The sequence below is a fragment of the Diorhabda sublineata genome, chromosome 2 (assembly GCF_026230105.1).
Source record: "Diorhabda sublineata isolate icDioSubl1.1 chromosome 2, icDioSubl1.1, whole genome shotgun sequence".
Taxonomy (NCBI): domain Eukaryota; kingdom Metazoa; phylum Arthropoda; class Insecta; order Coleoptera; family Chrysomelidae; genus Diorhabda; species Diorhabda sublineata.
The window spans coordinates 17,858,553-17,884,543 of record NC_079475.1 but is presented as its reverse complement, the minus strand read 5'-3'; the positions used below and the strand labels follow the sequence as shown (position 1 = coordinate 17,884,543).

General features: G+C 32.0%; 1 protein-coding gene across 7 annotated transcripts in view; it reads right to left on the bottom strand.

The window, feature by feature from the left end:
• Positions 1 to 25,172, bottom strand: part of LOC130452605 (nuclear factor NF-kappa-B p105 subunit-like) — a 45,176-nt gene extending 20,004 nt beyond the window's left edge. The window contains exons 1-5 of one of the 7 annotated variants that reach the window (XM_056791946.1): positions 25,049 to 25,172; positions 23,174 to 23,362; positions 21,404 to 21,710; positions 20,244 to 20,385; positions 1,032 to 1,170 (exon numbers count right to left, since the gene is read on the bottom strand). In XM_056791946.1, coding sequence (XP_056647924.1) covers positions 1,032 to 1,170; positions 20,244 to 20,385; positions 21,404 to 21,710; positions 23,174 to 23,357 — 772 coding nt within the window. In that variant the 5' untranslated portion in view covers positions 23,358 to 23,362; positions 25,049 to 25,172. Of the gene's footprint in view, positions 1 to 1,031; positions 1,171 to 20,243; positions 20,386 to 21,403; positions 21,711 to 23,173; positions 23,363 to 23,487; positions 23,506 to 23,945; positions 24,342 to 24,970; positions 25,015 to 25,048 lie in introns of those variants that run through there. The other 6 variants (XM_056791948.1, XM_056791945.1, XM_056791943.1 and 3 more) reach the window with 6 other exon arrangements.
• Between the last annotated feature and the right edge of the window lie 819 nt (positions 25,173 to 25,991).

Here is a 25,991-nt window from a genome sequence, read left to right as displayed (position 1 = left end):
GCTTACTACAACAACAAAACGCTTACAATTTCGAAGGCGGTTTGACGAAAGAGCAACTTGTCAGAGGTTGAAAACGTGAAGAACGTATGAAATAGAAAATGAAGATCTTCAGGAGCTAGAACCATCCCACATTTTGAACTTTCTAAAAGAAATGGAATTAATAGATCGGCTAGAAGTACTAAGTGTCCTCAGTGCCACTGATAGAAAACACAAACACAATGAATCCTTTGGTCGCAATAAACATAACTAGTAAATTACAACATACATTCCATCAGTCTCTGAAGCCCATAACTTTTCATCGGTTATTAAAATGAGCGTCATATTGTACAATAGGGTACTTGCATTTTTTTTAAAGTATTTATTTTTTTGTTTATTTTTATAAGTTCTTGATATGAACTAATGTCAGAAAGTGGAATATTTAATTGAAAATCGGTAAAATTTCATATTTTTAATTACACAAGAGAACGATTCTCATTGGATTTCAGTTGTGACGTAATAGGTTTAATAAAATCATTGAACAGTTGTCTGCTAAGGATCACGAGTTTATCGTTGCCGGTAACGTAGCGTTTCCCGTTATAATACAGTTTTTGTTTATTAGTTACGTATAAATAGAACATTTTTCTATATATATATAGTAATGAAGTGAATAAACCTTTTATATGTTAAGTTCTTACATATTACATGTTAAATGTTTAAACTACCTACAAAATGTTTGAATTTTTAATAATTTTTTCTCTATATAAGTATTGATCAAAGAATTAAAAGAAATTATAATAAAACTATCCACAACTATTTTGTTGTCAAACCATGCAAGTACCCTATCATGAGGGTTGGGGGAGGTAAACGTGAATTCAGTAGTTTCGTACGTATCTATATAAAAATGAATACTTCTCAGAATATTTATCTGTATATTAATTATTTAAAAATAATACTAGATTCAATAGATTCCCAATATATATACAGTTTTTATAATTAAACAATAAGTAATATCTAAGAGATACTGAAGCTAAATTTTGTAAAATAATACTTACTCAAATTGTTGATACTATGGGAGAAAATGGGATCGCAAATAGGGTATAAAATACCATTGTCTTTTATAAAAGCATCGAACCTTAGACAAACAATATTCAGATTAATTGATTTACTTTCTGATTCAGCCAATCCTTTAATCTGAAATAAGTAAAAAATTTCGAATGAAACACATTTAGATATCATCCGGTATAGGCCACACTGCCGCTCTTCGAAATGATATCCACATGTATTTTCAAGGTAAAAAACTGTGAGAGAAAAATGCATACCTTTTCGTCGTTTACGGACACCGACATCTTTACTGTAAAATTTAAGAAATAATATAATTATAGTCACCAAAAATGTATATCCATTTTACAAGTAATTATATCGACAATGAGTTAAATAATAAGTTTTTGTAATTATTTTGACAATAAAATGTAAATATTTCTCAAAAAAATGTGAAAATCATAGAAATTTACGTACATCTTGGTGAGTTCATTAGGACTGGGTTAGAAATTCCGTCCAAGAGCGAAAATATTTATTTTGACTCGTCTGTTAGGTGTTTTACATGTTAATTTCATTCCGTAATCTAATAATATGGATGTCATTGACAAAATTAAATAAAATGAGTGGACAAACCAATTAATTCGATATGGAAATGGGAAATTACGAATTATTCAATTACCTACTGTCCTAAAAATTGAGATATGAATATGAGAGTAATTATGTAATGCTAAGGAATTGATAACAAGAAAATAAAATGGACTCATTTTCCTGTAATGAGTTAAATAATTAAATTCAAATCTATGTAAATATTATTCATAAACATAAAATATAACATATATAAATAAATATATATAAAAATAAAGCGATTTCAATAATATGACTTTGGATGCCAATACTATTAAAAACACTCTATTCGTATTTATCCTCTCTTAAATACTGATTCTATTGTATACAAAAGCTATAAAAATTATATTTATGATCGTTAGAGTCGCATCAGTACAATAATAAGGGTAGATAATTTGATAAGTTAATAGAACTTCAAATGTCTAAGGGACATATGGAACCGCTTAAGTAAGACGTTAACTCCCGTCAGGGGACGGTCAGTTTACAATAAATCTTAACGAATACAATATGAGGTAGAAGGTAAATAGGTATAATTATGATTCTTCAAGTCACATCAATATAAGACAGAAATTAGGTAATCCGATAAGATACGTTAATGGAGCATAAAATAAGAGAGAGATATTTGGAATAATATAATATATGGTTAACAGATCTTAAATGATTCCTATCAGTAGTGGCGAGATAATTAATGTATGATTTTCACCGAATAAAATATTAGGCAATTCTTGGATGACATTATGATACATTTGTGAAGGATATCGAGCTTTTAGAACGAGTTCAGCGAACGGTTACTAAAATACCTCCTCTCTTTTTACTATGAAGAACGCCTAAGAATATTTGCCCTACTCACTCTCAGAGAACGTCGCTTTAAGGAAAGAAACTGCAAGTTGTATTTGCAGTGACTGCTGCAAATACAAACATTTTCAAGAACAGACTTGATGTGGACACTCAACTACAAACAATCAAATTGTTCACTACATTTAGTAGACTGAAAAGTGTGAACAGTATTCTGAAAAACTTTCATGTTTAAATTTATAAAACAATACATTCATCGGTTTTTTTAACCGCCTACTATTGTCAAACAATAATAATAAATTAGGTACAAAAATAGAAAACATATACATGACCTGATCATATTTGAACCGGACTGTGTTTTTAAACTACACGCGTAAATCGAATCGGTAACTTTTTTTTTCCTAAAACGGTATAACGTTTTTTGATGTCCTTTGATCTCAATCTCAATTAACTTGGGTTTGTCAGCTGTTTGTTTACGATGCGAAACATATGTCTGGGAAAATGGTTGCAAGCAACGACTTCCTTGGAAATTTGCGTTTTCAAAAAAGTTTAGGAATTAGTGAGAAATAACACATCGTTCAATAAAACGTGTGACTAACTAAGAAAGACACATATTTTTACCGAAAATCTATTTTATTCATCAATGTAATCTCTTTCAAGAGCAATTCAACCATTCCAATGCTTCTGTAACTTTTCGATGCCGTGCTTGTAGAAGAATTTGTCTATTGCTTCAAAATAGACTTCAGTTTTACCAATTTCTGCTTCATTTGACCTGAATTTCTTATTGGCGATCATTTTTTTGAGATCTGTAATCACTGGTGGGCCAGATCTGGACTATACGGTGGATGAGGAATCAAATCGAAGTGTAATTCGTTCAATTTAACCATTAACCACCATGTGAATCGGTGCATTTTCTTGGTGAAACAGTGATTTTTTTTCATCGGCACATGAGGCCGTTTTTCCTTGATTTTTGCATTCAAAACGATAAAACAACTCTATGGAGTATTTTCTATTGATTGCTTCTCCATTCTGAAGATAGTCAATGAACAATATTCCATGCGCATACCAAAATACTGAAGCTATAACCTTCAAAGCTAACTGTTGTGTCTTTGGGCGCTTCGGACGAGGTCACCGGCAGTAGTCCACTCAGATGATGATCATTTTGATTCCGGAGTGAAGTGCTAGATTCATTTTTCATCCATCGTTACATATCGACGCAAAAAATCTGATTTATTACGTGTAAACATGACCAAACACTGCTCTAAATCATCAACACGTTGTTGTTTTCTGGAGTAACCACCTCAGTTTGATGACCCGAACGATCACCATCACCGGTGTCTACTACCACGTTTAAATTCAGCAAATCAATGACAAATGGTTCTTTTCGATGGAACAGAGTCCAAATAACACTTTTGAGGTTATTGCTGAGCTTGTACAATATTTTTTTCCATCAAGAAACAAAGATAAATTAACACAAGATATTGTTTTGAAAATGACAAAACTAGCTTCACTTAAATGGTTGTCAGTTTTTTGTGACTAATCGAAATTTTAGACGAAATCTTTTGAAAGTTGGTGCTTCATAAACGTCATATGGATTTGACAATGGCCGCACCATGTGGGTGTCAGTCGCACGATTTATTGAAATTGAAATTCGAAACCACAAGAAATAAATAAATTCACCACAAAAACTCCAGATGATCAATACCTAGAGACAAAGGTATTTCCTATATATCTGCTATTAACAAAAATCAATTCTATCAATAACTAACGCACTCTCTTATGTGTTATATACAAGAAATTTCATAGAGGTCCGAAGTGGGTGTTATATTGAAGATGACCCTCAAAAAGCGAGAACGTTTACCGGACTGGAAGACTTTTATAAGATTTATAAAAACATGCTACTCTACAACCGATTGATTTGTCAGAAAAAACGTTTTACATGCACGGAAAATGTACTAAACAGGTAGTTGGCATTAACAAATTTGGTAGTATGGTAAAGACAATTGCAAATTTTTTGAAATTAAAAAGTTTCTTCGGTAACAATTTTCGTAAATTCAGGAGGAGATACGTTAACATCAAAGCTTAATGGAGGTTGACAATCTAGTACCATGCCAGAAGGTTACGTCGGGGAATCAATTAAAAATATTATTTACGTTGGTAATAAAATCATCACAAAATGGAGACAGAAAATGCACCGTATATGAATCAATCCTCAACTTCTACAATTAATATAGCGGAGAATTTACTGAAGAGAAACGACGACCCTGGTTAAATTATAAAAAATTGTAAAAAATTCACTATCCTTTGAATTTTTGCAATTGTACAAAAAGTTTAGTGTGCAACATATGAAAAAAGTACTTTTCTCACATACGAGACCCTATCCGCCCCTTCGGCTGCTAGCAAAAGCATACGAAGTCCTCCCTGAAATCTAGCATACAATTCTCCCAAATGCATGAGTTAAAACACTATCACTCACACTTTTTCGATAGTCAGTGTTGCAGTTATTCCGCCGTTTTCCTGTAATCTGATGAACCGGTTCATCAGCCAATTGGTCGAGAATAGGGAATGATGCAACCGCAACTGTTACCGCCCGCCCCCCAATTAAATTAACAAACGAAAAGAAAAACAATCCTATATCAGCGCCAACTCTAACACCTTCCTCATATAAAAAATTTTTCTTTATCCCATTCGAAAATACCCGTCCTATCTCTCTCTCTCTCTCTCACTTATGAGTAAAGTTAAATTTGTTGCAAAGTATTCTATTAATTTGTTAGAGCTTTCCGTGGACTAATTCAAAATGTCCAAGAGTAGTTATTCACTACTATTTCGAAAATACTACATGCTAGTTAAATTACCACTTATTTCATAATGAATAAATATAATGGCTAAAATGTACAATAAAATATAGTATAAAAAAATTAAAAAAACACGCTTTTAGAAATAATAAAATTAAAAAGTAAAAAATTATTCTTGGAATAAGAATAAAATAATTTGATAAAAATTTAATGTCACTATTATAAAAGCGTTGTTTTCTTTCTAAGAAATCTAATCTGGTTAAACGGATATTTTTATCGAATTATCGTATTATCGTCGATCTTTGATGAGTGTGAAAAATTTAAATGAAATCGGGTCGCTCAAAGTAGGCCAAAATCGAAGTAAAAAGAGTCGGCCACAAACATACAAGTAAAATTAATAAAAGCATGTTAAAAAAACGGAATTGAATTTATCAAGATAAAATAATTTATCAAATCAAGATAACTACATTGGTTGAATGAGAGAAAATCTCTCACTTGAAAACAAAGTCCTTACCTACAAGTCTAACATATGTAATTGATGTGTCGGGTTGCGCTTCCAAATCTAATATAAATATTATTCAGAGATCCCAATGGAAAATACTCCGTCAACTAGTAGATACTCCATGGTATGTATCAAATCACACCATTCATGTGAATGTGAGAGTGGCTCCTGAACAAGAAGTTATCCAAGAAAGGATCATCAAACATCACAAAACTATAGAAACCCACCCATAGCCACTACTAGATGAATTGTTAAGATCAAGAAACGCAAAATGACTGAAAAAAAATTGGCCAATAGACCTATATATATATGTTAGATTATTCAACAATGGCGAGCAAATTAACTCGAAGCTATGAATAAATATTCTGATTTTTAATGAAAGTTTATTATAAAAAAAATATTTTATTTGCATCGATGCTTCTGCAATTTAATGGCTTCGCGGATCACTGCTTTTAGCGTTAAATCACAATTATAAATAATGGAGATAAATATCCGGGAGTACAGATTTTCTTTTTGGAAATTTTCTGCTCTCTTTTTTAAATTTTATTAGTAATCCTAGTTATTAACGAAAAACCTTATTTTTTCATCTGATTGAATAGCATCCAATCAAAGCTACAAATAAACCACTACAAACAAACCCCCTTTCGAAAACAAACACCTATCCCATGACCATGGGAAAGGAGCAACAAAGAGAAGGCGTATTTACTCGCAGGACAGATTGCTGAAGCTTTTACACCTAAAGATAGTATAGATGATCAGCAAATAATGGAATACCAAGCTTACAACCCCGACACTGTAGAGCTGACAGAGCAGAGGAATATCTCGTTTAAATAACAAAGAGTCGCCAGGACCTGATAAAGTAAGTACAAAAACGCTGAGAGATCTCTCCACATAAGGTAAAGTAATGCTAACCTATTTGTTTTATGCTATGGTTGAGTCATTGCTCAAACATCTAAAATTAGCAGACATTATAACAATGCCCCAGCCAGGTAAAAACCCATATCATGTAATTTCTTATAGGCTTATTGGTATTCTTAAGAAACTTCTAATACTTAGAATGAACCCCATTTTAAATAAAATCCCGCATCAATAATTTGGTTTTGGCCATTTACACTCTGCCACCCAGCAATGCCACAGAATTGTATATACGATCAACATATCCCCCGAAAAGAAAAAAGATTATCAGTATTCCTGACATAAGTCATCCGTTTGATAGAGTGTGGTATGAAGGACCTCCTTTTCAAAATAAAACATTACCTTCCATCTTATTGTAAATTATTTAAGTCTTAACTTGTTAAGCAGAGAGTTCAGAAGCAGAATCCATGGAGAAGTCTGGGATTTCGTATCCGAAAACCCAAACGTAAAAAATTTTCATGATTTTACTATAAGTATTTTGCCATATACAGGAAGTGAAAAATAAAAGAAAATAAATCCGCATTAACAACATTCAGGTGGAAAAATAACCAATGTCCAACAGTCACTATCAATAATGTAATAATAGTAGTCTTATCTTGGAATACAGCTGGATCCAAAGCTTAATTGGAAAGAGGAAACAAATTTATTGATACTTTAAAGAGTTACATTTGTTAATAGTAAGAAAATCTAAATTAATTACGGACAATATTTATGATAAAACCTTAGAACTTTGTTAAATGTAGCTTTGTATGTATCGAATGATCCATAAAGATCGTACATCACAGAAGAAATCCAGAAGCATAAAAGCAAATATCATGAACAGCTAGGACATGAAAATCCTCTAATACAACCACAGAAAGACGACTCCGTATAAATCTTAAATGAAATATAGAGGTCCTTTCACTTGAAGCGTCCTTATCATACCATTGATGGAATTGGAAATATTCAATTTCAGCTTATAGAATCCTTCAAAAACATTTTTATATAGATCATTCCGAATCCAATGAGCGATAGCTCAATTTTTTAGAAGAAAGACATAAAGTCTATTCCGCTTTGTTGACTAAACTAGTAAATATTAAGCAAGAAATAATGTAGTTTTTATATCAAAAATATTGATCAGAACTAACGCTGCAAAGTCTCAACCAAAATTAGTAATTATTATTTGCTGTTATCTGATTTTTAAGGGATGAAAAATGTTATAAATATTTCACTCAGTTTCTAACCTATCAATATTGTATTGCATTTGGAAATATTATGCAAAAAACTGACAGTTCAAGTACCTAAGTGAAATCAAAAGTGGAAATGCAAGACCAGCATTAACAGTTTTTAAACAAATTCAATTCCGAACACGCAAAACAAAATCTAAAATTGTTCTAGTCTTGGTATTATTTTGTCTACCATTAATATCCTATCTATATGCGTTGTAATAAATGTATAGAATCCTTTAAAAACCATTTTTATATAGATCATTCCGAATCCAATGAACGATCACTCGAATTTTTAGAAGAAAGACATAAAGTCTCTTTCACGATGTTGACCAGACTAGTAAATATCAAGCAAGGAGGGAAAAGGTATTTTTTGTACCAAAAATATTAATCAGAACTAATGCTGCCAAGTCCCAACCAAATTTACTAGTTATTATTGGCTGTTTCTGATTTTTAAGGGATGAAAAATGTTATGAATATTGGTTTCTAACAATATTGTATTATATTTGGTAATATTATGAAAAAAAATAACAGTTCAAGTACCTAAAGGCCGCTTGTGATGCAAGAAAACATGCAAGGGATTGCATGCAATTTATTTCAAGGTCATTATATTGCATTGATGAATACTGCACATTGACAGTATGCAAGTCTTGCCATTATATCATGGTTACCATTAGTCAAAATTCCATAGGTAAAAGTAAACAATATAATTTAGTATTTGTGAGCAGATTAGAAATAAACATAACAGAGCTAGGTGAAGTAAACAAGAAAAAAAAGGAGTCAATGCATCAGTAGCAATAATTATATCTTCTCTAACTTGCTTCTGGAATCTGATAGACTTAAAAGAACACCTAAACGATGGTGGGCCAGGCTCTGTCTGAATAGAACAAGGAAAAACATAAGTGTATTAATACGGGAAAACATACAAAAATTAGTTGAGAATAGATAAAGAAACAGTCCATAAGGAAAATAAGCAGCAGATCAGAAACTCATTTCTCCCAAGAATTGCAACGTGCACGCAATAAAAATGCCATCAAACCGATAATATTGTAAGTGCGAACTCTTGCAAGTAACAATAAGCTGAACTTCATCCACGCTGCTTTTGATCAAGAAATATTGCGCCTTGCATTGCATTCCCCGTTTTCTTGCACCATGTCAAGCTTCCAAATAAAGTAAACAAGAGAGAAGTGGTCGTTGCATCACTGAGAATAATTATAACTGCATCTTTCTTGCTTTTGGAGACTAATGGACAGTTTAGTTAGAGAATTAGATGAGAAAACAGAAAAATTAGTTGAGAATGTATGAAGAAACTCATTTTTTTCTAGAATTGCAACTTACGCGCAATAAAAATGGCACTAAACCGAAAAAATTGCAAGTGCGAGATCATGCATGAAACAATCAATTATCAACTTCATCTGCGTCTGCTTTTGATCAAAAATATTGCATCTTGCATTGCACGCACGTTGTCTTGCATCATGTCAAGCGGCCTTAAGTGAAACCAAAAGTGAAAATGCCAGACCTACATTGAAAATCAATTCCGAACAAGAAAAATCAAATCCAAAATTGTTCTAGTCTTGGTATTGTTTTGTTTCGTCCACCAATCTCCTATCTATGTTCGTTTTATTAAATATATTGAATACATATACGTAGAATAATATTATGTAATTATCGAGCTCAACTCACCCTCTTTTTCTTTTAAGAGTCATATTAAAAATTGATAAAATTATAAAATCACCGTACAACTCGACTTAATACGCAACAACTACATCAAACAACTGGTGAAATATTTTATTCGAAAATTGTATATCAACAACTCATCACGAAAAGCTACGACTTTCAACGATAACTTCCACTAGTCTAGTCGCCCATGTAATTTTCAGATCGAGCGTTCAATCATCACCGATTGAAAAAAATATGGTGATAAATGCAGATTATTTTCATTCCCTGTCAGATAATATAGGGTTATCTTATCTATGGGATAATAATTTATAAGAGATAATATGTTATAAGTGAATAAACACAAACATTCCAAATTTTTGATACTTTAATTTGATGAGCTCGTGACTTACCATTTACGAGGGTTGTTTGAAACGTTTCCGACCTAATAAAGAAACATGATTCTTTTTATATTTCAATATAGTTTACTTTCACGATAACGTCCTCTTCCTCGTCTGATAAAACACTCTCTGCTGCAAGTGAAATTTTAAGGTAAAGAAACAAGAAAAAGTTACTATGGGCCAGATTTTGCGAATACGGTGGATTGTCAACAAATTCGAAATGCAATTCGTGAATTTGGCAATGACGATCCCCGAAGTGTGAGAAGGTTAAGAGACGCGATAGCGACACTTTCGGCTACATCAAAAATATCTGGCGAACGAGTCCGTTTCGTCGTTGCCCTTGTTGTCGACGGCACCCAAAAGAGTTGGATCTTGCAGCCATCACTTACCAAATTTTGTAAGACTCTCTTGCACTCTAGCACTAGCCTAGAATACTCAGTTTTGTCTTGTTAGCTGCACTGCTACTTGAGCAGACTGAGATTATGTTTCTATGGCGTAGATCGATCCCTATTTGCTTTGGTTAAATAATTCTTTACAGTGAAAATAATCAAGTATCTTACACGGAATCTTAGTTCTCATAAAATAAATTGATAAAAAATGTAATTTGAATAATTGAGAACTAAGGTATCTAATTTCAGAGGGCAGTAGAGGCGGCAAAAGATGAATAGCATACGGGCGGTAAATCTTTAATTCCGCCGCTGATAAATCATTAAGGTCAGAATACTAAATTCTCAAACAAAAATAAAAATATTATATATGATGTTACTTCTAATAACTATGACGCCATTTACTTAGTACAATCATCTCAACATTTAGAAAATAGATCAAAAATTCAACAATAGGATAAAAACATTAAACTGCGTGAATAAACAATAAAGTTGATTATAAAAATTCGAAAATCCTTGATTTAGCAATCATAAAAGTAACCTAAACAATCACAGTATTTAATAATATATAAATATATCAATTTATATTTCTATTCTGTTTATTGAAAATTTTTTGAAAAAAATTGGGGACTTTCGCTAATATTCAAGTTTATCATTCGTATATTCATTCCCATTTCCACATCACATCATCAATTTTGAGAATTTTTAAATTAAAAACATATGAAATAGCAAATATTTATGACAATATAACACATGTAAGCATTTTTCTCATCACATAAGTTTTACTGGTATCTGAAAACCAAACAATCTTATTACATCTAAAGAATATATAAATATTCGTTGTACTTCAAAGTTTTTGCAAAAAAATCAATTACAAAATTACATAAATACAAGATACAAAGGAAATTAGAAAAATAATTTCATACAAGACAACTACTTATTCATGAATCTGAATGTTAAAGGGAACGTTTGCATCTGGTATTTGTCTAATTTTGTAGTTTTTTCCCTTGAAAGTTTGAAGTGCAATAAGCATGTCTGGCGGAGGCACAGTAGAATTCTTGTACAGAAACCACCCATTTTAAAGCATTTGCAATTGTATAACAAGAATTCCAAGAATCTGAGAGTTATTAGATTGAATCAACATAAAAGTTCACTTCCTCTTTTTAGCGCAATGTTTATAAAGATAAATCGCTATTACTAGCGTTTTGTCCGTCCGTCTGTCCGTTAGTCAGTGGAAGCGATATCTCCTCACGGGAAGATTGTAACGAGCTCCGGTTTTTTGTATTCAATTTCTGTAGATGTGCCGAAACGAAAAGAATTTTGGGCATTATCAGATGAAAATTAATGAAATTAACCAAAATGTAATTCCATTGGTCAAAGGACCTTCAATGACAAGAATTGACGTCATAAGACATCGATCAACATCAAATGACAATAGCTTCAATCCATGTTCACTAAAAATTTAATAAAAATGCGACAACTTTGTCGCATGTGTCGTTTTCATTGGTTATTTATGTAATCAGTGAGGTATAGGATTTAATTTTGAAAAAAACCCAAAAAATGTGAAAAAATTGATGAAAACTTTATTGTATTCGATAGAACGATCAGTATAATTCAATGTTTGAAGATGATTTCATGCAAATGCCTCAGATAACCCATGCGCAAGGTCCAATTCTGGCACACTCTCTCTAACATATCGGCCGGTATTTCACGAATAAATGCTTCAATATTGACTTCCAGAGCGTCAATCGCTGCTGGTTTATCCCTGTAGACATTAGCCTTAACATGGCCCCACGAGAAATAGTCCAAAGGCGTTAAATTACACTATCAAGGCGGCCAATTGACGGGTCCCAAACGTTTGATGAATTTGGCCATTGCTTCGCGTGCCGTGTGGCATGTGGCACCATCCTGTTGAAACCACAGTAGGCTGAGCTGAGGCGATTCATGATTAAATTATAAACTGACCAAGTTTGACAATGACACAAGAAACGATTCACGCGTGATCTGTGAAAAACAGTGTTGCCAAAAAATACCAGCCAAAAAATCACTCGTTAGTTAGAGAATCTCTTATTGCTTTAAATAAAAATCTTATACATACAATCTTAAAATGAATTTCATCGGGATAATCTTCTTGACGGGAATCTTCACATTTATTCATTGACTACAACCCATTGTCCCTATTTAACCTGTTCTTACATTTAGCAATTTCAATGCTTTCAATTTATTACTAGTTACATTTTTTATAAATTTTACATTATTGGTATTGGTATGTCATGATTATAACTCGCAGCGTCATCGACAATACTCGTTTTTTCGGTCTGTCCATATTTTAAATGAATTAAGTGCTCTTTAAACCGGACATTAACGGATCTCTTAGTTTGGTTTGCCCAATATACTTCCCATCACAATCACCATAGGTAATTCCATATATACCACTCTTTTACAAATTTGGTACTTCATCATTAGGTTCACCTAACCTAAATGCAAGAATAGCTTAAATAGGGAGAAAGGGCCAATTCCTTACAGACCACTCTATAGTTTATTAGTCAAGGAATAAATGTGAAGATTCCCGCCAAGGAGGTTAACTTAGTGTAAAACTAGTTCTTAGGTTTTAGTTTACCTTCAGTCTCTGATGACGATAGGTTGGTTGTCGAAACGTGTATCAGACAGTGTAATTGTGAGTGTTGGTGTAAGCAGTTTGTATAAATATCACCAACGGTTTCCGAAATTCCAACTTAGCTTAGTGTTTTTTTTAATTTTGAGTAAAATATAGTAAGTCAAAATGAAAAATTGGGTCAAGATCACCCAATTTCATGTATTCTAGATATAGACCATTTCCAGCTGCTGATACATTAATAATCTGAATCTATTCATACGCAAACTGAACTAGAATTTTCCAACTTTCCTTTCAGTATTTGTAGACCATTTATATAAGACTCAGATTTTATTCCCACTTGGAGCAAATGGGAATCACATTTCTGGATTGGCTTGCACGATCTCCCGATATGAATCTTATAGAGCATTTGTGGGATAATTTAAGAAGTTTTAGACATCATCATTCTCCTCACAGTGACTTAAATCAACTTTTTGTGAAGAATGGGATGCTGTGCCGGTGGAATACGTCCAAACTTTAATTTCTTCGATGCATGACAGGGTTTGAGACATTTACCGTAGCAAAGTGAAAAATACCCGTTATTAGAATGACATAATTTGTTAGAAAGCCGAATAAAGATGAGGAAAAAAATTTTGAAAATGCGTGATTACCTCATTGTTCTCTTTATTTTGCAATTTTATTATTAATAACAATAATCATTATTATTTGTGGCAGATTTTGTTCGTAAAATAATCTAATAAAATACCACTAGTTATTAAATTTATCTCAAATTGATAACACAACTGCAGGTTATTAAGATTTTCCTAGAAATGATTAAAAAGTTGAAATTTATTTTGCTAACTACTTCATTGTATACTTTGATTATTTATGATGAAAATATACAGTGTGTAAAACTTGAATGGAATAAATTCATTATTTTGGTTACTGAATATATTTGCGAATAATCATAAAAACGTTAAATTTTGTAAATTATGAAATGATATTCTTCGACGTGAAAATATAATCGCTATCTTCAATATCCTTGGAATGACAGGTACAACCCAAAATTACAAGCTTGTGATATAAAATTGTCTCCATTTCTCAATTAATAATGCTATCGTTTAGAAATTTAGTCGCAGCCATTGTCAAGGTCATAGGAAAAGTCGTTAATCAGCAAATATTGAGAATACGGCGTTCGTAAACATAGATCAACCAAGGACCTTCTGGCCTATGTCACCAACGTATGGGCTGAAGCTATAGAAAGGGAGCCCAGAGCAATCGGACTGGACATATCGGAGGGCTTTGACAGGGTTCGGCATACCAACCTTCAATAAATGAGGATCGTACGTTCTCACTCATCGAATGGCTTAGTCGCTATCGAAGGACACCTCAGAAATGTTAGAGGTCAACGATGGTGTTACCTAGAGATGCGTCTTGCACCACTGCACCTACTCTCTGGTGCACTGGTGTCGTCGTTCAAATCGGCCGCTCCAATAAACTCGAGTAACACCCAAATCCGTAGGCAGCAACAGATCACCACCATCAATACCGATCTTGACAACATTCGGAGTGAGGTGGAAATAATCTGACATAATTTAATCCTGTCTAGACATGAAATATCACCATATGCGCCAATATGCATTATTGGTGGTAAGGTTAGGAGCAATATGTTCTAGCATAATCATTTGGCTGAATTAGCTACGGCAGTTTCACAATAAATAGTTATATACTCCGCAACAACAGCTAATCTTCTACAAGGCCCAGATTCGTCCAACTTTGGAGTATTGCACGCACATTTGGAGCTCGGCTCCCAAGTACACCCTTAGGATGCTATACTCAATACAGAAGAAAGCAATTCGACTTATATGTGACCCAAAGTTGACCAGGAGAGCTTAGAGCACACAAGAAGACTATTTTACCGATACTAGCACGGTAGATGCTTTCCAACATAATCCCACCTAGAGCAGTATGTGCAAGACTTACTCGACAAGCAGAAGTGGCCCATGAGCACCGAGTTCATCTGCACACGCTAAGAACGTCAGTTTATAGGGACTCCTTTCTTTAGAGAAGTGGAATCAGTTATCAAGGGTTATCCTATTGCTTTTTACATAAAAAAAATTCTACGTATATATATATATATATATATATATATATATATATATATATATATATATATATATATTAGTTGCAAATCGACTTTTTCGTAAGTGTAAGTTGTTAAATATGGAGATGTTTGTTGATATCGAGGTTAAAGTCTATTTTATATATAGAAAAATGATGATTATATTAAGCTACGTCGCCAAAAAGCACTTTTTCTTTTCAATGATGCCGACAGGCAGCTTTTTCAATACCCTTTTCAAAGAAAGTTGCCGCCAATGTAGCCGTTCAGTAACAATAGAGTACCAAACAGACCTTTAAACCTCTGAAAATTCCATAGACAAAGCAGTAATTGTGAATCTGCAGCGTTTTTTAACCATTCTGACAACTCGTTGAACCAGGTCATCCGAAACGACAGATTTGCATCCTTGGCTCCTTTCATCATGAACATCATTACGGCCATCTTTAAACTTTCGACACCATTCACGCACAACACAATCACTCATGAAATTTTTTCCCATACACACGAGTAATTCTTCGATGGATTTCTGCAGTACTATGGCCTTCACTCTGTAGAAAACGAATCACACTCCGCCATTCGTACTTGGCGGGAGCATCGACAATGTTTACGTGGCTTTAGCACAACGCCGACTGACGCCTGAATATCAACAATGGCGGAGTGTGTAGTGCGAGAGCTTCATAGTCGCCTACAGCACATGTTCGGTTTCTTCTGCCTGCGTAGCGTCTGCACGGAACGATCGGAGGTTGAAAAAAAAATGGCTCTCGTATTTTTTTTGTTACGGGGTACATTAACTAAATAATACTGTTACGGTATCAAATTAGAATGCATCATGGATATTCTGTTATTTTGTTTTTAGATCATTAATAACTACTACATTTTTTTATAAGTTAAAATTACTATAGTGGTTACTGTTTAAGTTTATTTTTAAATTTAAAGTTGATGTTTAATTTTTTCTTGTAATCTGCTACTTTTAATACTCTTCAAACAAAGATAAATAAAAATAATACAACTTAAAGTACCGTAAATCACTGTAATGCTAAAAAATTTACAGAGAAATACGATGTTTCTTACAGTTCATAGGACCAGTAGTCTATGAATTTACAATGTTAAGTGTTAAAAATCTTACCATTGACACTTGGAATATAATAAGAAATAAAATTGTTTGGCTTTCAAATAATTTAAACAAAAACATATAAATATAAATCGAAAAAATGCAATCTAAATATATGAAGAAATATCATCACAAAGTTATAATAAAAATAAAGTTAATGTAGATGAAAATCATAGAAAAATAGGCATGTATATTTGTGCCTGAAATTCCCATATGTTTCTTTCAGATGGCACCTAGTTGGTATCAGAAAGTTTTCAAAATTATGTCCTAGTTCCAGACGCGATTTCGGGGGGGTTCACGAATTAAAATAAGAAAATAAAGAAAAGGAAACGTATTCTTTCTTTTGGTGTATCGTAGTAGATATTCCAGTACATCTTTATGGTGAAAATTTTTCTTATACATAATGAATGATTGAACCTGATAGAGATACCACAAACAAAATTACATCAACCTTCAATCTTAAAGTAATTGTGTCATAATGTTGATGGTCATTTTATATGATATAATCTAGTACTAGCTCTAACATAATAGCTAATGTTTTAAATATTTGGTTTGTCCTCATATCTAAGTCCATATATAGAACCTATCCTAACGACTAGGGTGGGCCAAAAAAACTATAAATTTATCATCAAAGATGAAAAAAGTTTTAGCTCTTAATATTTAGAGGTGCCGCATTGTGATTTTTGATTTCCTATTTAAATTACATGGGAATAGTTTAAAACTGTTGAAATATCTTGTTGTGTTATTCAAGGATTGCACAAAACTGTATTTCTGTTAAGATACAACACAAGCCTACTTAATGAATCAGTATAATTTATGATAAAGTAAGTCTTCATATATTACGACAAGATGTAAAAGGATCTGTACGCATTATCTCACAATATTACCTGATAAAACAGAACATGTCTAGTACATCAAAGAATCTAAAAAAAATGCTCAGGGGATGAAATAAATTGGGTGCGGCCTGACTCTTAAAACAACAGCTTGATAAAGGCAAATATTACAGTCAAGGACGTCCTACAGAATACTGGAATCAAAGAAGTAGTAATCACTCAATCAAGAACTCTTTGACTCATTTATTTTGTAGTAAGTCAATCTACTTCCTAACCATTTTCTTTTTTTAAGCTAAAATTCATTGCATGTTTTGTCTTTTTTCGCGATTTTTATCCATTTTTTTTCCTGACCTGGATATTACTCCGTCTTCCACGAACTCCCATTTTGTTCAGATCACTTGTTACTTGACTTTTCCCATTGACTTTTTGTTATTCCTTTGGGCCGGTTTCCTAAGGGTTTTCATTCTGTTATTTTTTTAACTCCACTATTATTTTTTATCCTTCCTATGTGTCCTTGCCATCTTATTCGCTGCAATTTTATAAATATGATTATATTCTTTTCATTTAAAATTTCTCTAATTTCAGCATTTATAAGGATTCTATATTGTACATCACTAAACTTTTTTAGTGCATATATTCTATGTATCATTTTTCTTTTGAAGGTGTTAAATTTTTCTTCATCAGCTTTTGTTAGAATTAACCTTTCTCCTCCATATGTTTCTGTTAGCCTTATTGCTGTTCTGTAGATTTGCATTTTAGTACATCTACTGATTTTTTTGCATAGCATTAGAAGCCGGAATTTAATTGAAATTTAACTTATAATATGTTCGGTAGCCTGCTTGTATTCTTTGAGCAATTTCTTCTCCTCGTTCATTATGGTTGTTAACTTTTACTTTCAAGTATTTAAAATTGTTAAGCCCCTCTAATATTTTCCCTATTTCTAAATTCTTATGTTAGTCGCATTTTTTTTTTCTTTTTAAGTCCATATACTTAGTCTTCCCTTCATTTAGTTCTAGTCCCCTTTTACTAACTTATAAACTTATAACTTACTAACTAACCGTTGAAATCTCGTGTTGTGTTTTTTAAGAATTTCTAAAATTTTAAACACATGAGAAAAATTATATTAATTATTACTAGACCTAATATAATGCCACTGCACAAAACTGTAAAGTAAATAATAAAATCTTTCTGTTGAGATACAACACAAGCCTATTTAATGACACGGTATAATTTATGATATAGTAAATCTTCATATATTTCGACAAAATTGAAAATGATCTGTACACATTATCTCACAATATTACCTGATAAAACAGAACGTGTCTAGTACATCAAAGAATCTAAAAAATGCTCAGGGAATGGAATAAATTCAGTGTAGCCTGACTCTTAAACAATAGCTTGATAAAAGCAAATATTGGATTCAAGGAAATCAGTTTCGGGTATAACTTACTGAAAATTGCTACCAAATTGGGGTTATTGATCATATTCATGATGATATGAAATGGAAACCAAAACTAAGTCATGTGAGTACGGGTTATACAGTGTAATTGTGTAATAAAGGCTACAGCATTTGAGTTTCCTACTAGAGTCGCTAGTGTAGAATGCTTTACAGCCAATTTGCTATATGTAGAACTATATGTAAAAGAAATTATGTACAAGACTGTACATCTCATTATTCTGCTTTCAAAAAATGTAGACTCCTCCCAAAGGAGGTTATTTTTGAGCGGTTTCAGTGTCCCACTTCCAAAGGTGTTAGTACCGCTCCTTTAAAGTACTTGAACCTTTTAGGTAGGACATACGCAGAGTAGATGCTCTGCTGTTTCCTTGACTTGTTCACAGAATCTGCAGTTGTCGTCCTCTGCTATGCCCATTATCTTAAGGTGGTATTTAACAAGGCAGTGACCATGTCAGAAGACCGACTACCAGTTTCATGTCGGTTCTAGTCAACCTGAGAAATTCTTCAGACTTTTTAGCTGATATGATTATGAATCTTTTGGATTTTCTCATGTCTGAAGTGTCTTTAACCATCTGCTCAGTTAGTTATTGATGTGGTATCTCATGAGAAACAGTAGGGCTCTAGCCCTAGGTATAGAGTCGTTGCCCCTTTTAGGGTTTGTTTACACTCCCACATCAGTTGGGACGTGCCATGAATAACTTCATGGCCACTTGGCTATCTGAGAGAATGTGAATGTGCTATCTAGAGAAGTTTCTATTCATTGCTAACAACTCTACTTGAAAATGCTAAGTAATGTTCCTAGAAATATGGAAAATGTGCTTTTTGGTCTACAAATACTTAATCCATTTCCTTGCGCTAGCTTGAGCTATCTGTGTACCACAGAGATACATTTTGGGCTTATGAAAGATTTTTATTAACTTTGAACAGAATATCTTTGCCCAATGTGTCATGCATTTAGTCTGTTGGTTTGTCACTACTTTCTAACTTGAGATGTGTAGTGTGAAATCTACAAAATCTTATGTCAAATGCCACTTTATCTTTATTCGCTGTAATAAATAATTACGAGATTGGAATGTTTTTTAAAAATGCATAAATGTTTTAAAAGGGTATAGTTGTTCAAGCAAATCTCTACTAATTACTACTTTGAAACAGTAGTTGGTCTAAGGAACTCACATTTTTGTACCAAAATAGAGCTATACAACACTGCAGCATTATAGATATTATCTTTGACTGCACTTGACTAGAATGTGTGTAATAATTAGCTATACTTCGAGACCTCACTAGTCAATACAATATTTCTAATAATCTTAGAAAGCTAGTGCCTGTAAGTGGAAGCCTAGCCCAAGAAGTGAAGACTACTTATATCTGAAAATTTTTCTTTGAACTGATTGACAGTTGGAGAAGGGCAAGTCATATTCTTATTTGAATATAAGGCTACAATTGTATGAAAAGCTCTGCGTATAGGTGAGACATGCGCATGTATAGTGGCAATCAACTATCCCTGCCTTAAGAAAAGTTTTCTTTATTTTGTACCCCGTTCTTTTGAAAACTGATCACACACCAGATCAACTAATATTTATAATGGAGATAAAAATGTGTGACTTCTTTTTAGGAAAGATATTTATAGATGTATGAAGTATTATAGTTTATAGTTAATTTATCAACATTCAATAGAGATTATAAAAAAATTAAATTTCATTTTGAAATATACCAGTTGATAAACTATATGCAAGATGAGAATCACAATTGAAACAAATTGAGTACAGATCATCCACAAATCAAACAGCAATTTAGATACATAACATAATTTAGCATTGAATTTTTCATTTACTCACCTCTGCCAATTCCTTTGTAGTTAACTCCCTCATTTTTCCTTCTGTTCTGGCAATGAATTCTTTTTTGAGTTGCACCTTCTTTCTTAACAACTCGGTAACAATATTTTTTTTTGCAGTGTGTATTATTCCCATACCTTGGAATCTAGAACATTTAATTACTGAATGAAAAACACTAGTGATTGCAGGTTTTTGTAGAGGAGATAACAATCCCTGAGATATTCAGAAGAAGTAACTGCCCTGAAACCAACTCAAATAACAAATAACTCTGGGTTTAGCAAAAGAGGACAAAATAGATCTTTTAGGTCACCATCTATATATAAACTCCTTAAATTTAGATCTATACAGTCTTGACTAGCAACATGTTTTATTATTTTGGTGAAAAATTCTCTTCTCTTCTATATGGAGCAGTTTCTTTGCAATTACCTCCATAAATCAGTCAAATAATATACAGTGATATTCACTGTCAATTATTTTTTCCCTTTTACAAATATTTGATGAATCATATGCAGTGTATATTCCAAAATACAGAAACCATAACCTTGTCATCCAATTGTAGCAAATTTAGTTGTTTCAAAAGGTTTCACAAGATCCAATCAGTCAGATAACTGCCATTTTAATTCAGATTTATATTGGTGAAACTTGGTTTCATCTTCAGTGACCTACAGAACTAAAAGATATTTTTATGCCATATATCTTTATGGTGTCTACTAACTCTCCCAATTTCAATTAACAGTTTTCCATTACAAATTTCAAGACTTTTTAACTAGTGCAACCACCTCTTTTGAACGTCCTGATTAAATGTCAAGATTAAACTCTGCATAACAGTCAGTAATAATAGATTTTTCTGTGGAAGAATAACCATAATACTTTTCAGCTAAGCCTATATTCCAACAGTATTTTTTTCATTTAAAAACACAGAATTATTTTATTCCATTGTTTATTTTGGAAAATACTTCAACAAAATATTAAAGGGAATGAGATCAAAATTTTATTGCTGTCGTTTCAAACATGTTACTTCAAGGGAAAAATATAAAAATATGGTTTAGGGTGACGCCTGCCTGGCTAACTGGCACTTATTGAAATTCTGCTACCTCTTAGTGGTTTCATTTTGAATTTTACTCATTACATACAATTCAGTTTGTAATCGTTTGTTTACTTACACAGCCCTATATCCATTTTCCGGCCAAACAGTGATATCATGAGGATCGTCGTGTTCTTCCCTGCCTTTTTTCATGATAAGCCTATGTGCATGTGGCAAAAAATCTTTTCCAACGGCATTTGATTGATAAATTGAACATCTAACAATAACTGTTCCAGAACAATTTTTAACTTCAACTGTGGGATATGTGGGTTTCCTTGATTTGTCTGAATTGATACCTGTCAAACTGCCATGGGTACCTGCCATTTCTGATTTGTATCTGAATCTAAATCTGTCAGTTGGTTGTTCTATAAAATGTAAAGATGCTCCTGAAATGGAAAAAAAACAATAAAAAGTATAATAAGCATACTAGTTGAGTACAAGCTTATATTATTTGACCACAAAAAATACAATGAAGGTGAACTCCCTCCCTGTCTTCATTATAGATACTAAACATGGACTACTACAAAAAAATATGGATAAAATTATGAAAACACCAGATGGATGAAAAGAAATGATGAAATGGAAGGAGATATCAAAGGTACAATACTAGCCAAATAGACAACTTAATATATATATATATATACATATATACTTTGAAAGGGAGACATAGTGTATATAGGAATAATTAGACTTCAAATGAGATAAGCTAAAGACATTAAAAAACTGTACCTAGCTAGTTTGAAAAATATCATTTATCTAAAGATATATAAAAAGTACTGAATAAATAAATTGATGCAAAGAGTGAATTGAAAGATTCAAAAGTAAAATTTTTACATTAGAAGTATTTACTTGAAGATGTTTGTCATAATAAAATTTTTCACCAAATTACCACATACGAGAGGTTCTTTAACACATCACTCTTGGCTAACAATACACTGGTGATTATAGCAGAAGTGGAAGTCTTTAAGAAGCCAAAAACTAATGCAACACACTCAACTCGTTTGATGATATGTATATCATAATGAAGAAAAAAGATATAGGTACATTTTCAGGTCTCTTATGGTAAAATATGTTACAAACATCCCATTCCAGTCAGAGTTTACTGTTATTTTCATTGGAATAAAGTCTTATTGCACCATGCCCTCGCAATTGAATAAAACAATAACCATGACTTTGACTTTTAATGATGAACCTTTGTAGAGAGAGGCAAACCACCAGTTTTCCATTAAGAACTTTGAATTTTTTTCTCAAAGTCTTAGCCGTCCCAATTAATACTTTCTGTCTCATTACCATTTTTAAATTTTTCCTACCCCTTATAACTGTTTTTAAAGTTACTACATTGTACCTTATTATCCTAGCCAGATTTTATGTTGTTATGTTATTAAATTCATACACTGTATTAATTATTTTTCTTATTCACAAAACCTGATGATTGTAGAGAAAAATGAATCAAAAATATAGTTAAATAAATTTCTAATAAATTAAAAATGTATGATGCAAAGAAGAGTAAATCGGACTTGCAAAAATCTGAACGGTGTGAACTTGGTAACGATAAAATATAAGAATTTTTCTACTCAGATGAAAAAAAATAAAATATTGAATTTCAGAAGAAAAATATCATGTAAAAGAATGACTCAGAACTTACAAACATGAATAAAAATACTCCCAAAAGGAAATATATGTAAATTACCAAGAATTATCATATTATGCCAGTTTCAAGGATAAAGTGCATATAAAAATTGTTATGAATATTCTAAATGGAAAAACCATTTGCAATTTTTCTTTAATCTGCACCAAATCGTAACTTCACAACTACCTTACTATGAATATAATTTAATCTAATACTTACTTTGTTCTTGCTCCATTTTTATCAAATTAGGATCAATAACTGGTCCAGCTTTTGCTATAATGTATGGTACTGAAGAAGAATAATCATAATTTTCATATTCAAATGTCGAATTTGGAGACGCTACATAATATGCAGATTGAGGTGAATCTTCTGAACTAGAAGGCGGTGTCAAGGGGTAAGACATGCTATCTGAAAAAAAAAACATAATGGTTGAGTACATTTACGAAAGACTTACTTCGTTAACTTAGAAAGAATTTATCTAAACATCTATAAATCAGCAAAGATAAATCAATACTTTAAGTATGTAATAGAACCTTTGACTGCAAAATAAAGCAAATCTTCACTTATTTGTCCTAATGAACAAATTTCATTCAGTAGACTGTTCCATATAAAATTCTAGATCCACTTAATATAATTCAACTTTTATGATCTTGTATTTGTAAATATTCTTTTTGAAAAAGCCTAAAACAGTAACTTTATTCAATAAATGACTATAGAGATAGTTACTGAGGTAGGAAAAACCAACTGATGTAAATATACAAAGAAGAAGAATGAGAAATAAACTTTATATTGTTGTATCAAAAGGCAGTTTTTAGGTACATATTAATGCACTACTACCATATAAAGTACAAGATTAACGATTACTGTTGATAATAATAGAGTGTAATATAAACGATCACAATAAATATATATACTCTCATAAAAAATTATATAGTTTGAACAACTAAAAATGTGGGGTTAAGTTTTCAAAATAAAGTGAACAAATATTTACATGTATTCATTTTCTGTGAAAAATGGAGGTGTTTACAAATTTTTAAATAGAAGCTGTCAGAAAGAATTTGAATTGCGTAGCTTGCTAATTATTTCGAAATACTCGATATTCATCAAGCGGGTTTTATATTAGCATATCACTCACAACTTTTTTGCAAGGGAAATATATAATCACTATTATTGAGTTCAGCTGGCATGACGAACAAAAACAATAACACTTAATCTCACTTTGAAAATATTCACTCTTGAATTGCTCACCTCACAGATCATATAACTAATAAATTTGGTTCTACAGTTTACACACACGTATTTCTACGACGAAGATAGATAGTTAAAATTGCACAGAAATGGGTTATTCCCCAGCTAAGTTTATGGATATCTGAGGGGTTTGTGCAGAGTGGGAGGATGAGTTAAAAAATCCCCATGATTTCTCAATTGGCGTTTATGTATTTGCGCATGCTCTTTGTGTTATCTGGTAAATCAAGGAAATTCAAAAATTATCTAATCTAGTATGTTTATTATAATAAATATTTTTGATTATGATTATTCTAGTTTTTCATTATATATATTTAAAACGCGACAAAATTCGGTATTGTACATTTTTGCATGTAATTACATTGGTATTTATTATTTGTAATAATAGCATACTCAGCAAACATTTTGATGGTCAGAAGCGATTGTGTAGACTTTTGATCCTAATGAGTTTTTAATCAATCACAACGTACAGAAGTAATGTAAATATTTGTATAAACTTCAATACATTGAATAATATACCACTTTTTAATCAGAATGTGTGGCTAGATGCGTAGCTAAAGCAGAGATCTATGTTGTAAAAAAGAAGATTCATTGACGTAGGGAACGTCAGGAAACGTATATACAGAATTGGATTAAAATAATTTAAGGTGTAGTAAAAATACTATATATTAAAATTTTTTGAGAATCGTAAGAAAACCGAAAAATTAATTCGGTTCCGTTTTAATGGGTTCTTCTCTATTATATAATTGTTTTTTTTATATGAATACTTACTTTAGATGTCAAATCATTGTTTGAAATCAACATATTTTATGGCGTAATGAACAAACATAGAACTGTAAATATACTTACATAAATTATTATGAGGAAATGTGTATACAGGGCTGTCTTAGTCCCGATTGACTCAGGAATTAATGTGAATGAAATCTTATTTTACTTTTAAGTAACCAGTATCCTCAAATTTAACTGATTCAATAATTTTTACAGAAATGTGAAATATACTTGTCTGATATGTAAATTTATAAATACTTTTTTTATCTGTAGATAAACTCTAAACCTAAAGATTAGATTGAAAACTGAAGCATTTTTTATAGAAATTATTTTTGACGATTCAACCTGGCTTTAATTTGTATCAAAATATTTGAAAACAAGTAAAATATAATATCACATTGGAACTTTCTACGTCGTATCCGTAGTAGAATTCGTTCAAATATATCAGACGTTTTTCTGCATATTGTATTTCATCGACTACATTAGATTTATATAATTAAGGAGGCTTTGGGTCAATACATACATTCTCTAGTAAAATCATACCTCCACAGATGTCTCTAATGACCAGTATACACGACAACTAAAATAGTTCTATCGAACGTATGTACAAAAATCGGCGCATTGGTTGGTGCAAGCCATCGGAGCAAGGTTCAAAATCTATTCGATAAATCGTTGTCGATCGCGTTTGCACAGTTTTATCGTAGTGTGTGTACAGAAGTCGGGCCAATAAAACATGCTGCGTACTACAGGCTAAGTATTAAGTACAAACCTATTGATCCTAATGCCAATAGGGAGACGGTAGTAAAGAAAATAAATAACCTGCGGACTTCTTACAAGAAAGAACTCAACAAAGCCAAAACGTCTTACAGAGTTGCAGATAATCTTGCATGAGGACTTATTGCTTCTCTCATCACGGTATTGCTTTTTGTATTAGCGGTGTAACTAGGAACAGGATGTGTAAGTTTCTTAATTCATTTTCAAATAATTTTCGCGGAAAATTTCAACTCCTTTAATAAATTTATGT